The sequence below is a fragment of the Dromaius novaehollandiae genome, chromosome 7, assembly GCF_036370855.1.
Source record: "Dromaius novaehollandiae isolate bDroNov1 chromosome 7, bDroNov1.hap1, whole genome shotgun sequence".
NCBI classification, from domain to species: Eukaryota; Metazoa; Chordata; class Aves; order Casuariiformes; family Dromaiidae; genus Dromaius; species Dromaius novaehollandiae.
Window position 1 is genome coordinate 17,362,665 of NC_088104.1, and position 14,433 is coordinate 17,377,097.

Genomic DNA, 14,433 nt, shown 5'->3' on the forward strand with positions numbered 1-14,433 from the left:
ATGCTGCCATAAAGAGGTTGGACAGTGGAGAGTGATGGTCCTGCATCATCCAGGTTTTCTGCATCTCTCCTGAGGGTGCAACTAAGATGCGTAGGATCCCATGTCCTCACACTGCAAACAGTGGGGAAGACTTGGAGAAGTTATGGCAGCTATAATATCAGTATGTGGGCAATGTTCAGCTCGTCTTAAACCAGTTCCCTTTTCACTGTACCTGAGTTGCCATCTTCTTGGTGTCCTTTTTGTTACTTGGGTCTGGTAGGTGAGCAGTAGGGCATAGAAGCAAGTCATACATTGTGAGCAGAGGGGAGGTACAGTGCCTGTACTTTAAAAATAAGGAAAGGTCTTAAAAAAGCAACAAATTGAGGTTTTTTTTGTTTAACTTTCCTAGCCCTGGTAGGGGGAAGGGAAGTAAAATTCCTCTAAAACATGGAATGGGGAGACAGGGAAGGGGATACAAGGCAGCTAAGTGTCATCTTCCTCTGCCTTTTTCTCAGCGTGTTGAGTACATTCGCATTGATGGCTCCACACCTTCAGCTGAGCGTCAGTCTCTGTGCCAGAAGTTCCAGTTCTCAGAGAAGCAGACTGTGGCTGTGCTGTCCCTCACTGCTGCAAACATGGGCCTAACGTTGTCTGCTGCGGACCTGGTGGTGTTTGCAGAGCTCTTCTGGAATCCAGGGGTATGGCTCCTGGAGGGAAGATGGGCTGGATGCTACCTGCCAAGCAGAAATGTTGGAGTCTGGGGAGGAGATGTGATGGACAGGTGTTTTCCTCTAGGGTTTTCTCTTTCTTTCCCCAATGCTTGTCTGTGCACACCTAACTGCCTGGGCTTGAACCAGTGAGGCTGCTCACTGGCTGGAGAGGATGACCTGAAAGGGAAACAAATTCCTGTTTCTTAACTTGGCAGAGCTGTCATCAGCTCCCCCTGCCTAGCCAAGACCTGAAAAGGTTCATCATTAATACTGACACTTTGCTTTTCTCCATAAGCAGAGGCATTGTGGATTTTCCCAGTTTAGTTAGCAGTTTGCCTTAACTGCAGCTGCATATGTCTGTCTTTGCATCTGGCAGCAAATGCCTAGGGACAAGGGCTCTGTGAGCAAATGTGGCTTGTAGGCAGCCCTTGGCAGAGTCAGCTAGTGGAGGCAGCGCTCCATGTTTGAGAGAGTTTAAGTATCTCTGCGTAATCTTATGTTACTCTGTGTTTCCTGGGAGTGAGGCCTACATGAGAAGCCTCATCTCCTGAATTACTGAAGTCCTCTGACTATAGTGAGGAGGAGGATTTAAAGCAGCGTGTGAGAAATGCTCAGTACCTTTTAGGGGTGCTGCTGCACTGGGTGACTTCTTGGCTAAGTCTGTGTTGGGGGTTCCAGGTGTTAGCAGGATCCAGACAAGAAATAGTCACTAAGCACAAGAAAGGAGAGCTCACTGTTCTATGGTTCTTAATATTATTTCTTAAATGTTGAAGTTCTCACTTCATTTTCTTTGTCATGTTTTTACATAAAGGTTTTGATCCAAGCAGAAGATCGGGCACATCGAATTGGACAGACGAGCTCTGTTAACGTTCACTACCTGGTAGCTAAAGGCACAGCAGATGACTACTTATGGTAGGAAGTGAAGAGAGCCCCTTCTGGTTCTCCCTCTACCTGTTTTCCCTGTTTGTTTCATATGTGACTTAGGTTGCTTAATGTCAGCACTGTTTTTCAACTCTGTGAGGGGAGGAACAGTAATTGTCACCTAGGGCTGCTGTGAGCTGGTAACATGGCCTGGTCACAATGGACATAACTAAGTGGGTGGCAAGCAGGACAAAGAAGGGCTGTTGAGAGAAATTCTGGGAGAGTTGATTTATCTAAAACCTTCACAGGTTCTGAGTAAAGAGAAGGAAGTGTCTTAGATGCAGCCCAGAGCGTTAATATGTTGGGGTGCTGTGAGTACTTTCTGGCAAAGTTAAAAGGGACTGGGGATCATTTGATGTATTGTGGATCAAGTCTGAGCAGCAATCTGGCTGCCGAGTGCTTAGGCAGGGAGCTGCAGAGGAGGGCTGCACTACTGCTTTCCGCTTGCTTCTTGGTGAGCCCTTCAGATGAATTCAAGAAGGGCTGCTGACCTGCCTCTGGGGAAGTGTGGTCTGAGCTTCATGGGCTGTGATGAACGCTGTCAGAATGCAGCAGTCATTGGGGCTAGGGAATCTGACATCCCGGGGAAATGGAGGATCTAGGGAATCCTTAGTGCTGCAAGGGAACTGACCTGCACGTGATGAAAAGAAATTATCTGCCATCTGGTTCATTTAAAGTCCAAAATTACATCTTTATTACCTCATGTAAAAGACCAAATGAACAGAGTGAACTTGTGCAGTTCCCAGAATATCATGATGGCAAATAATTATAACCCTACAATGCAAGGATCTGGAAACTGATGCACTGCCCAAGTTTCACGAAAAGTTAATGACAGTAATTCTGCCTTTATTTGTGAAATGCTGTCCATGCTTAACTGGAAGGAAAGTAGCTTTTCAAAGAAGGACAAAGTGGCATCCTTCTTAAAGGAGAGAGAGCAAGAAAACAGGACTATTTGGTAAATGCATTAATTGTGCTGCTATGCTGTGGCCTTTGCTTCTTTCAGAGGGGTCCAGTCTGGAGATGCAGTTGGGCCTCTTGGGCCAGTGTTGTCTCTTCACTCTTGGGCCAGTGTTGTCTCTTCACTGGCTTGGAGCTGGGTTCTTCCCACAGTACATTGGGAGATACCCTAGAAATGCTGATGTGGCTGTTGATATGGATTACCTTTGCCTGTCTTGGAGACTGAACACAGCCTATGAAGACTCCCTTTAACTGCATCCTCTTGTTTTGATTTCATGTCATTAGTGTTGCCATAGTCAACTGCTTTTCCTCCTGAATGTGTATCCTCTCCAAATATTTATAGCCTGAAATCATTCTCTTCTTATTTCTTACCTATTGAATTGATCAATATCCTAGGGCAGTACAATCATCATAAACAAGATCAGGAGAGGTTAAGGAGCTAACAAGCTCTTGCAGAAAAGTTATCTTTTATACCCCTTGTCATATATTTCTTCATCTGTTCATAGTAAATGACTGTGTCCCTCTGCCTGGATAATGGTATCTTGCATGATATTTTCATTCTTCTAGTAATACCTGCATTTATCACTCCTAGGCCAATGATTCAAGAGAAAATAAAAGTGCTGGGTGAAGCTGGTCTTTCTGAAGCCAATTTCTCTGAAACAGCTGAACCCACTGATTACTACCCTAAGGTAACTGAAAAAAAACTCCTGAAAGAACATCAGTGGTTGCTGGGAGAGGCTGAATGGGCTTTGGCTTGTGTACATGTAGATTGTCAGGTGATTTGCTGGCTGACCTGACACCTGTTCTGCCTTAAATGCCACAGGCCAGATTCTCCAATACCTTCCTGGATCCATGCCTTGACTTGGAGTCTCCAAACTGTTCCCAACCCTGCTGTGGGGAAGGAGACATAAAATAGAGCCTCTGCAGCAGCTCTGCCTCATAGTAGTCTGTGGAATTTCCTCTGCACAGACAAGAATCATGGGAGGGAAGGATGGCATGGGGATAGGCAATTTAAAGCAAGGTGGTGTCCCTCTCTGGATCTGCAGATTTCATGCTGTTAGCATAACTGTAGACAGTATTATCTTTGCTGTTCAAAGCCCCTCTTCCTGCAAAGATCTGGCAAGGCACAACCAGATACAACCCCTGGCAGTGAGGCCTTCCTGTAGGGATCTCTGGCTGCCTGCAGTTCTCCCAAGGATGCTTTTTGGGGGAAGGAGGATCTCTGTATCATGAGGGAGTAAGCCCTGCTGCCAGTGATCACATGTGTAGGGTCATCTCTGATGGGGAGATCATTGCAGAAGTTTATATAGAGAAGGTGCCTTCTACAGGATCTTTCCTTCTCTTTGGAGATGCTATGGTATTTTGGATATCTACCTTTTGCTGGCAGGAGGGTAACGGCATGTGACTTTGTATGGGATTCAGATTCAACCAAGACTGAATTCCTCCTGCATCCCAGCACCTGAGCATAGCCATATCCCTCTGGGCTTGAATTCTCTGTTGGCTAGTGAAGCTGGAAAGGGGCTAGGAAAGTGGGAATACTGTGTTATTTTCACTTGCTATGTTTTATTTGACAATGCATATGCATATTCTGTCTATTCTAATTTCTCAGTCAGATCCAAAGCAGAAGACCATCTATGACCTTTTCCAGAGGACCTTCTCTGAGAACAGAGATGACACTGATGAAGTTTTGCATTTGGAGGCAGCTGATGCTTGCTTTGACTTTGATCCTGAAAGTGCCTTACAGGATATGGAAGGAGAGAGATACTCAGTGAGTCCCCCTAAAAAACGGCGTATTGAGGAGTTTTTTAAAGTTTAATTGTGGCAACAAAAGAAAAGGTGGCTAAAAGATTTTTTTATTTAAAAACAGCAAAGGCAATCAATGTAATGTTTTTGAGTTTGCAGAAATAAAATTACTTTGAGTGAGTTCTCTTCTAGTGTGTTTCATCTCAAAGGATTAGGAGAGAAGGCAGCCTGACAGATGAATGTGTGGCTTGCAGCCTGCAGGTTTTTTACAGTCCTGGTTTTGCTGGTGACTGAGTGGCCATGGGCAAGTAGCATGCTGCTCTGTTTCAACACCTCAGCTTCCACAGTTGTTTTGTTTAAAAAGCAAATAGATAGATAATGGTCATGCACATGACAGAGCTGTTGTGAAGACTAGTGTCTCAGTAGCTGTAGAGTGCTTTGAGGAATTCAAGTCCTCTGCAAAGGGCTGCTTGTAACCTCAGAGAATTTTTTTTATGGGAGTCAGTTCCCTGGCCAAAATTTGGCCCGTATTCGGGTTACTCACAAACTGACTGTCTGGTGTTTGCTTTGGCAGTGAGGAGAAAACAAATTTGGGTCCTGACAAATCTTGATGTTTTTTGAAGGCAGGGGGAGGAGAGAGAGCCCCAGACCTTTGTGTGTGTGTGTAGAGCAGTCAGTACCTTGAAGCCAAGTTCCTGAACTGTCTAACAGCAGGTGTGTATTGCCAGTTAGGCACACGTGCTCCTGGGAATGCTGACCTCTGGCCTCATCTGCTAAATCTTACCCCAAGGACTTGCTCTGTGGCACCTGCTTCTTGTCTCTGGGGAGGGTGAAGGCTGGGTTGACTGCCAGTGGTTCAACTTGGCTGCCCAGGAAAGGGGTGTGTGTGTTCTTTCTTTAAGATTCAAGACTTACTTCCACAGATGAGTGAGGAGAGGGGGATGTATGCAGACTTTTGTTCTCTTTTTGTAAGAGCAGAAAAAATGATTCTGAGCTTACTTTAAAACATTGTTTTAACTCATAGCTCCCAAGCTTTGGGTGCTTTTTCTATTTTAGAATTTCATCTGCCCTTTGGACCTTAAGCTTGAGAAATACATACTAATGTTTATCTTAAATATATACAGTGACTACAGGGTTGGTCTCTCTAGGGACGTTTCTGTTTGGGCTTTCTATAATACATCAGCCTTCAAAAGGGAAGCTCCTATGATATTTGCTTATCAAATGAATCACCACCTACTTGCATATGACATTTAGGCTGGTACCATAGGACCTGCTATTGACTCTCCTTACACATCTGTGCTGGCTACAGGAAGAATGCTAGAAGCAGCACTGTTGCTTAATGTAGTGATTAAAATGCTTGTATTTGATTTGTAATAGTTTTTGTTGTTCACAGCATTGTCAGTGCTGTGAACTGGGAGACCTGAACTCTCAGCCTCTGTGCCACCTGAGCAAGCCTGCTCTTTCACTCCTTTCAAAATCCCTGTCCCTTGTGAGTAGCCTGATTCCATCTTACCGTGGCGATGCCTTTGCAAAACTTCTAGAGGCCACTATTGATGTAAAGACAAATGGCTCTGTGTATCATGACTAGTCTTTTGAGGCATCTCTGCACAGTCATCTTTCATTTCTTGTGTACTGTTTCCAGTGCAGTGTAACATCCCAAATTCATGTCTTTCCCCCTTCTGGTCTTAGTACCGGAAGATACTTGGTAATGGGCTAGTGTCATGCAAATGGAACTGGGGAGTAGGGGAGAAAATATAATTTCATGGAGGTTTCAGTTATCTATATTTTATGGCCATAATTTGTGGAGGGGGCAGGGACAGAGGGGGAGGCAAAGCTCAAGGCTTGCATCTAGCTTTTGGAGGCCAGGAGCTAACATGCTAGGTAGGTAGGTTGTTTGATTGTGGGCAGATACCAGATACTGGCAAAAAGCCTGCTTTTTCACTGTAGAGGAGCAAAAGGTTTGTGCTACAAGATCAACCTGATAATAACTGGGATATTTTTTCCTGCATTAAAGGGTTTGATTATCCCATTTACAGGAACTGTAGTCATGGAAATGCCCTACAGAGTGTGCATGCATTAGTGCTGGCTAGAGACTGTTGCAGTTCATTCATGACTGTGCAGAAGGTGCTTTGATGTGTGTACAAGTGTGTGTACAAAGAGTAGGAGCAAGGAATGTGTGATTGGCCAATTGAGGGAAATGCTTCATTTCTCGATTTGAGAGTTAAAGCTAAACATCATTTCTCTTGCTGCAACAACTGGCCAGGAGATAAAAGCGCACTCTTAAGTGTCTCTAAACAACTTTTTTCTTGAGCATGAAGTATTTAATCTGTTTCTAGGACATGTGATCTTTCCTGTTTTAGGGAAGGTGGTTTTGAGCTAGGGGTGAGAAATGTTGCCATCTGCCTACTGGGAAAAAAAAATGGAAGACCTTATTTGTATACCCATATTGTCATCTCCTATAGGAAAAATTCTTTTCCTCCTTGTAAAGCTACAGCAAAATAGTATTTTTTCTGAATTCTGCTGAAAGTATCCTTGGAGAATTCTGGTTCTCATAAACTCAATTTGTCTTATCCATGTATTGATAAATCCTAGCCCCATTAGAAGAATGCTAGGTGTACCTCTTTGATAATGACCCATAAAATCTCAGCTGGATTGCTGCATAGTTACAAAGGCTCTTCAAGTACACTTGAGATTCCCTTTATCCTTGCTAGATTAAAAAGGGAGAAAGAATCTCTTACAGAAAAGTGCTTTTAGTCATTACATCAAGGGATTAGAAAGATTCTGCATGCTTTTCTTAGCCCAATTACACTATTAGTCTGTCATTAGTATGATGAGGAGGTGGTTGGGATGCAGCCAGCAGGCTCACATAGTATCTCCAAGGTTTGCTGATGAGAAGTTGTACACAGCAGTCTGCAGGTTGCCAGCAAGGCCCACTTGCAGACTCAGGAACATGCAATGCTCTTGGGGCCTCCTACACATGCCCATCAAAGACAGTATAGCCATAACTTGTCGGCGTTGTCTGAAGCCCAGTGACGTTGAAAGAAGGACCTGTGGAAAGTTCTGTGACACCTGTGGTTTCTTCTGGGCCTCCATTCTTCACCTCTTAAAGAGGATGCCTTTTGGAGTTCTTTCATCTTATTTTGTTGTTCTGTGTGTTCTGGGAGCAGCTTGAGGCAAGGCTGTCTCCTACATGATCTAGTGCATTAGGATATCTTGATGCTGTCACAACACAAATGAAAAAGACAATAAATATGTTGATCATGTTCATCAATCTACTATATGAGAAACACTATTAGGGCAACCACAACGTTGTGTAGCCTGGGTGTGTTTGAATTTGGAGGAACTCAGAACTACAGCCATTTTACTGCTGTACTGGAACAGAGCTTGGGTCTCAGAGCATCCTACCATGGCTATTTACTTGCTTGTACACATGTATGTGTATTCTCACCCACTTAATAGAAAGACATGTTTTAGGAAGGATGCCCAACCAGAAAAAAAACAGATAACAGGACCTCAGCAATGAAATGGAGCAGTTTGAGCTACTGCTGCAGTATGTATGACCAGCCAGTCTGGGACATGCAGAAAAGTTCAAGGTGGCAAACTGACAAGACAAGGATTTTGGAGCTGTGCTGGCCTGTCTGCATTCATCCTATCTTCACAGTCACTTGGAAATATGCTTTTCTTGTGATCGTGCTGGGAGATGGCTGTAATCTGAGAGCTGGATTTGGTTATGGGCAGAGCTGTCTGTAATACCGGTAGACAAAGGACATGACAAGGCACTGTACTGGCACAGAAAACTAATTTTGTAGATACAGACTGGAGAACAGCAGTAGATTCTCTGTCCTGGATGTGCTGGCTGACAGACTTCTTTACCAAATAGCCAAAGGATTTTTTTTTTTTTTTAATATTTTGGTATTTGAAGATGTATCCTGTGAGTCATCATTATGATGAGCACCTGAAAAGGGCAGATATGCTCCTAGGATGTATTGAAAGAGAGATTCCCACTCAACAGTGGGAGATATAAATACCATTGCCTAAAGCCCCGCTGAGCCCTCATCTGGAACACAGCCCTGGCCCACTGTCTCCCAGAAAGACTCGCTCAAACTGGAGAAGGGCTTACAGGGATGATCAGGGCAGCAGGGAGTCTATCACATGAGAGGGAATTAAATGCAAGTGTTCAAACCCTCAAAACAAGAGCCAAGAGGGGATATGATGTCTGTCCATGAGCACCTCAAAAGTACGAACACCAGACAGAGAAAAGCTAACTTAGTTCCAGGACACTGGGTATACAATGAGTCCTAAATAAGCACAGGCTGGAAATTAGGAAGAGGGTTGGACCCAGCAAATGTACGTTGTTCTGCAGGCTTCCTGTAGGAACCGCTAGGGTGAAGGACCCAGCTCACCCGGATGGCGTGTGAACGGGGGGTCTCTGCGGTGGCAATGAGGTGAGTGTTGCTACTCTGCCAGAAATACCTAGGGGTGGTTTCACCAGGTGGGCTCAGCAGTCCTCTGCTCCCTCTTTGTGCAAAGTGACGAATTACGGCTAGTTTTGAACATTAAAAACCTCTCAGCCTAACCAGATTATTTCTTAATGGAGGTTAATGGGTTGTTAATCCTGTTATGAGCTTTGTAACTCAGTGGCGTCGGTGTATGTTTCACTCATGTACGTCTGCTCCACTTGGTCTGAGCGATGGCGAAATCCCTCCCTGGGTCGCACCACCCAGACTGTGCTTTATTTCAGTGTCTGGCCCTGTGCTTTTGTATTTATGATAAAGGCATATAGCATTTTTTGGGTGTCTGTGGGGTACTGTCTGGGCCCTGGCAATCCACTTCTGAGCCTGGGGCGCAACAAGGTTTTATGCCTGTTTGGCTCAATACTTGGTGACCAACAAGGAAATCTGATTGGTTGCACCTTACTGTGTATCTGTGTAGTTTAAAATCTTTGTTTTGGGGTCTGGTGTCTTTAAGGTTGAGAATTTATCCTCAATAGTTTCTCTTTCCTTCTAAACTCCAGACTAGTTTGCTGTTCCTCTTTTATTCTAACATCTACCTATTACTGGTTTTTTTTTTTTTTTTTTTTTTTTTTTTTTTAAGAAGAAGGCAGTTACATTCACTCTTTATAACTTCCTTGGCTAGAAAGTCAGAAATCTGTATTCTCTGGCTAAATCTCCAATCCAATAAAACCCGGCTGATATGGATCAGTTTTACAGCTTGGGTGTTTGCAGTAGCCCCGCATGGCTGCATGGTATTTTCCGAGTGATGCTCCTTCCAACCCAAGCAGCAGATAAATTCCAGTTTGTGAGTTTGGAGGACTTATATATGCCCGTTACTGGGGGGGACAAATTTGCGGCATTAAGGGGCGGGGGGGGAAGCTGCCGCTTGGTGGGAAAGTTTTTCCCCCGCTCGTGGGGACCTGCGACGCTGCAAGGGCAGGGAGAGCCCTGGCGACCATAGAGCTTCGCCCCACCACAGTACAGAGAGACCCGTCCTCTCTATGCTCCACGGCCTTCCCCGCCCCCTTCCGGCGGCCACGACTCATAAGGCGCATGCGCAGCGCGGTCTTCCCTCTCCGCCCAGCGGCACCCCAGCAAGATGGTGAGTAGTGTCGGCGCCTCCGCGGTCCATCCGCCGCCATCCGCTCCGGGGCCGCCGCGCCGCGGTCGCGGGACCCGGCGAGGGACAGAGCGGAGCTTCCGGCGAGTCGAGGCGGCGCTGCGGAGCCCGGGGGCCTGTGCGGGGCCTACCCGCGGGGAGACCTCATCCCGCGCTGGGGGGAGGCCGCGCTCTCGCCGGGGCCGGCGGCGGCGGGACAGGGGCGGCAGTGGGGGCCCCGGGGGAGCGAGCGGGCCCTGCGCCTCCGCGGGCTCAGCGCTTCGCTCGGTGCGCTGCGAAGAGATGGCGGTCGCGGTCAAGCTGATGCCGGTTTGTTTCCCACCAGGCTAAGCGCACCAAGAAGGTTGGGATTGTGGGTAAATACGGTACCCGCTACGGTGCGTCCCTTAGGAAAATGGTAAAGAAGATTGAAATTAGCCAGCACGCTAAGTATACCTGCTCCTTCTGTGGCAAGGTGAGAGACCTCGTTCCCAGAATCAGCTTTTTGCTATTGACATGAGAAATGCAGTTTTTGCTTCAGTAATTTTTCTACTGGAAAAGTAATAACTTGACTGGTTTTGAGACAGTAGTGGGTTCGTTGTGAAATTTAGCCTACTGTCAAAATCTCTCTTGTGTTTTAAAATAAAAAGACTTAACAGACGTTTCAGGATTTACGTTCTGTGGTAGTTGAATGAAAACAAGCTTAGATTATTTTTCATTACATGAAGGAGTGAGAAATGTCAGACTGTATATTTTAGATACCTAATAGAAAGACGTGACAAAACTAAAATAATGCACTTGTTATACATGGCTTGATTTTTCTCCATTAAGTTTACAGCTTATTCGGGGGAAGTAGGAAGCTTGCTTTTTCCACTTGAAATTTTTGATAGCAGGTTATTATATAAATATAGAAGTATTTGTGTGCTGTATAGCTCTGGATGGGGAAGAATGACTGATAAGAGCAAATAAGACTACCTTCTTACACACGACCAAAATTCAGTTTGGAATTTGGATCTTGACAGTTTGAGAGGCCCATCAGCTTGTTCTTTGTCCAAGTAATTTCTATTGATATCACTAATGCAGGTGTTTTTAAGTGTCTGGAAACTGAAAAAGCTTTCTCTCTGGTTGTTATATTGAAGATCTTTAATATAAAATTTGTTGGCTTGATAACCCTGTTTTCAACAGTAGCATAAATCTATTATGGGCAAACCCATTGCCATCCTTGTAATATAATAGTTTTCCATAGGTGGAAGGAATTTGGTACCTGCTCACTGTTTTGGTATTCTTTATAGGGATTCCAGTTTAGAACAATTTGAGGATGTCCAAGTAGAACTAATAACATGGGTGCGAAATTGGTAGTAATAACTGCCATTCTCACCTGGTGTTATTTCCAGTTTAATTTCACTATTCTTTTCCTCTCAGGAAGAGCTGCATTATTGACAGTGTATTTAGAAATCTGTATAGTGTATAGAAATATGTTTTGTACCTGAATGAAAAAATATTTCAGAAAGAATTTTTTTCTGTTCTGAGTGATCCAAATAAAAACGTTTATCTTTGCTTGTTCTAAGTAGGCTTATGGTCAGTGCTGTAGTGTGACGCTGAAATCCTCATCTGAAGTTTGTTTTTCTGAAGTAATTCTAGAGTGTGTATATTGTTGTTTCCTCTAGCTGATGGAGAGTGCATAGTGGAGTTTGTTTGTTTGTTTTTAAACAGACCAAAATGAAAAGGAAGGCTGTGGGTATCTGGCACTGTGGATCCTGCATGAAGACAGTTGCTGGTGGTGCCTGGACTTACAAGTAAGGAAATATGGCAACTTCTTTGTTTTCATGTAGCTGATATGTTATACAACGTTTTATTTGTTTTTCTTTTTCTTTTTTTTTTTTTTTAAGGCACTAGCCATTAAGGAGATCTGTTTGTCTGATGTAGTGACATATGCAGGGCTTTTTTTCTCCAGTATTGTTAAAAATTTGATTGGAATTTTAAGTACTTTGAATTTTTACCGATATCTTTTGCCCAGCTTCTGTGAACATTGCATTTCATCTACAATATTACTACTACTACTTTTGCTGGGTCCCTCCAAAGTTTCATGGTCATTATGGGCTTTATCAGAGCAGCTATTTTACTTTTAAACAATGTAAGTTCTTGATCTTCTCTAAAGCTTCAAGAAAAGAAATCCAAGCATCTGCAGATGGTGAAACAAACATTAATACCTAAGCAGTCTCTTTTCTGCCTCAGTCATAGTAGCATTTCTTACTGGAGATGCAATAGCTCTCACTTGTACAAGGTAGTATGCTTGAGCTAATTTTTTGATGGTGTTGGAAGAGAAGGAGCAGAAAGGATGGCTGGCCTGCCCAACCATATTGGGGCATAATGAGCTATACGGATGTCATCAGATGCCTGTCTAACCTATTCTTAAAGAGCTCCAACAGCTTCTAAGAAATTAGGCCTCTTACCTGGGGTTTATTTTTCCTTTCAATTCTTTTGAGTGTAAATAAGTTTTGTTTTGTTTTTTCTTTCTATTAAAACCATTAAATCACTAACTCTGTGATGGTGCCCTTGCTTATTCCCTTTCTTTACTCTCCCTCCCCTCAGTTCTGGTAGAAGATACTATTGCCCCACACACAGTGTCCTTGTAAGAAAGAAGTGAAATGGACAGAGTAGAACTGGTTCTATTTCATATGGAATTTGGACATCAAGCTTTATAGGTGACTGGGGTTGTATATTCCCCTTTAGAGTAGCGGTAGCATTAAGCCCATATGCACTTCTTGAGTGTATATTTCAATACCACAGGTTTCTGGATTTCTTGTCTGTGTCCACTGTTTGAAGTGCCTTGCTGTGGCTAGGAATCAAGCCCACATCCCTGTGCATGTAGTCATGTATATGCCATAATTTGAGTTCAAATACAGCTTTTAAAATTGTGCGTGTTTCCTTAGACATGGACCTATACTTTGTCACGAAAATCAAGGTGGAATTATCCCCCTCGTTGACAATGCAATCAAGCAGTAACTGTTTGAAATGAATAGTGTTTTGTCTTTAAAAAAAAAAAAAAAAAAAAAAAAAAACCCAATGCTGGGGCAGGATGTGCTTCTGCTGCAGTGTACAAATGACTCTGCTTCTTCTTCCAGTACCACCTCTGCAGTGACAGTCAAATCTGCGATTAGAAGACTGAAAGAATTAAAAGACCAGTAGAAGCTACATGCTGTTCTCCTTGTGAAATGTATTTTTTCACCACTGTCAAGATCAAGATCTGTCCTTTTACCAATAAAATATGGATTGGAATTGTGTTCATCTTTCTGCACAAAGTCCCATCTTTCTGGATGCACTGTATTTGTAGGTATAATTGTAGAGGCATTGATAGTTTTATCTCATGGTTGAATAGCTCTTATTATGGGTTAAGCTGTTAAAAAACACTTTTCAGTTAGTTGTGTGCTCTGGTTCTGTTGCCCAAATGTGTGAGGAGGATCAGAGGAAAACTTAAATAGCTGTGAAGAAGCCTGAGACACCTTGATATATCCTTCATCTCTGAGCCTTGAGGGACAGTACAGCAGATATGAGTGGAGGAATGGACAGATGTGAGAGGAGAGAATATATCTGCCTCTTCTTATTTGTCCTTGGGGGTCAGGGTGTGTGCTGCAAGATGGAGAGAAAAAGAGCACTATGACTGGCTTTGAGAGACTGAAATGGTACAAGAGCAGCTGTCTTCCTCCATCGCTGTTACTACTTCCCTGCTCTATCTGGCTTGCTCTTTCTGTTTCCTGATAGGAGGCTCTCATGTCTATTTGTTCAGGTTCCCTAATCCATATTGAACTGAAACAGTAAAAGTTTCATGCTGAACTGACTGTGGGGACATTCAGTCTTGAGTTTATACTGTCAAGCTTAAAAGATACAGAAATGTATTTTTACAGTCTGCTTGTCAGGTGAGTTTGGATTTGGTGTGAGGTTATGGGTTTGTTTTTTGTCTAGGTTTTTTGGTGACTACAGTACCTCTTCTGTCCTTAGCAGTACAGGTCAGAAAGTACAGGTCTTTGATAATCTTTGGCTTCTGGAGGAAAAACAGTAAGCAGGTAACAGTAGTGGCTGCTAACTCTTGCTCCGATGTTGTCTTTAAATGGATTTGGCGTGACGATGAGTTACAGCAATGATGTTACTAATGAGCCTGGTATCATCGTAAGATGCATTCAGAACATATTTTGGAATAGAAAAACCTAGACAAAGCTGGAAAAAGCCTGTCTGCGGCTCAGAAGTTTAACTTCAGTGTTCCTGAACTTGTTTTCTAAACTTTTTTTTTTTTGATTCAGTGCTGCAAACTTTTTTAGTAAAGTAAAACTAGGTATTCAGGTGTCCAGTGTCATTCATACTAAGCTGTATATCCTTCACATTACCTACCAAAGGCAGAGGCTGATACCTGGGTGACTTCCATCTCCAGTTTCGTCTTAGAGGCCAGGATGTCAAGGGGATGGAGGGAGGAGCCTGTGGCAAGGGCAGCATACATAGAGCTTCAATATCTGTCAGTTGTGTTTTCCAGGAGGTT

The 14,433-nt window shown here is 43.7% G+C and overlaps 2 protein-coding genes across 5 annotated transcripts in view; both read left to right on the top strand.

Moving 5' to 3' along the window:
- Positions 1–9,389, top strand: part of SMARCAL1 (SWI/SNF related, matrix associated, actin dependent regulator of chromatin, subfamily a like 1) — a 46,176-nt gene extending 36,787 nt beyond the window's left edge. Inside the window, exons 14-18 of one of the 4 annotated variants that reach the window (XM_026095418.2) lie at positions 495–677; positions 1,501–1,601; positions 3,160–3,256; positions 4,177–4,335; positions 8,674–9,389. In XM_026095418.2, the coding sequence (XP_025951203.1) occupies positions 495–677; positions 1,501–1,601; positions 3,160–3,256; positions 4,177–4,335; positions 8,674–8,694 (561 nt within the window). In that variant the 3' untranslated portion in view covers positions 8,695–9,389. Of the gene's footprint in view, positions 1–494; positions 761–1,500; positions 1,602–3,159; positions 3,257–4,176; positions 4,491–8,673 lie in introns of those variants that run through there. The other 3 variants (XM_026095396.2, XM_064514757.1, XM_064514758.1) reach the window with 3 other exon arrangements.
- A 397-nt stretch (positions 9,390–9,786) lies between these two features.
- RPL37A (ribosomal protein L37a) lies at positions 9,787–13,190 on the top strand. The gene is made up of 4 exons (XM_026095432.2): positions 9,787–9,905; positions 10,249–10,377; positions 11,616–11,698; positions 13,028–13,190. The coding sequence occupies exons 1-4, from the start codon at positions 9,903–9,905 to the stop codon at positions 13,089–13,091; spliced, it is 279 nt and encodes a 92-aa protein (XP_025951217.1). The 5' UTR covers positions 9,787–9,902; the 3' UTR covers positions 13,092–13,190.
- Positions 13,191–14,433: the final 1,243 nt, after the last annotated feature.

Excerpts from the sequence above, each read along its gene's own strand:
- RPL37A (XM_026095432.2), top strand. Across the intron at positions 10,378-11,615 it reads CCTGCTCCTTCTGTGGCAAG|ACCAAAATGAAAAGGAAGGC; the intron begins GTGAGAGACCTC and ends GTTTTTAAACAG. Across the intron at positions 11,699-13,027 it reads GGTGGTGCCTGGACTTACAA|TACCACCTCTGCAGTGACAG; the intron begins GTAAGGAAATAT and ends TTCTTCTTCCAG.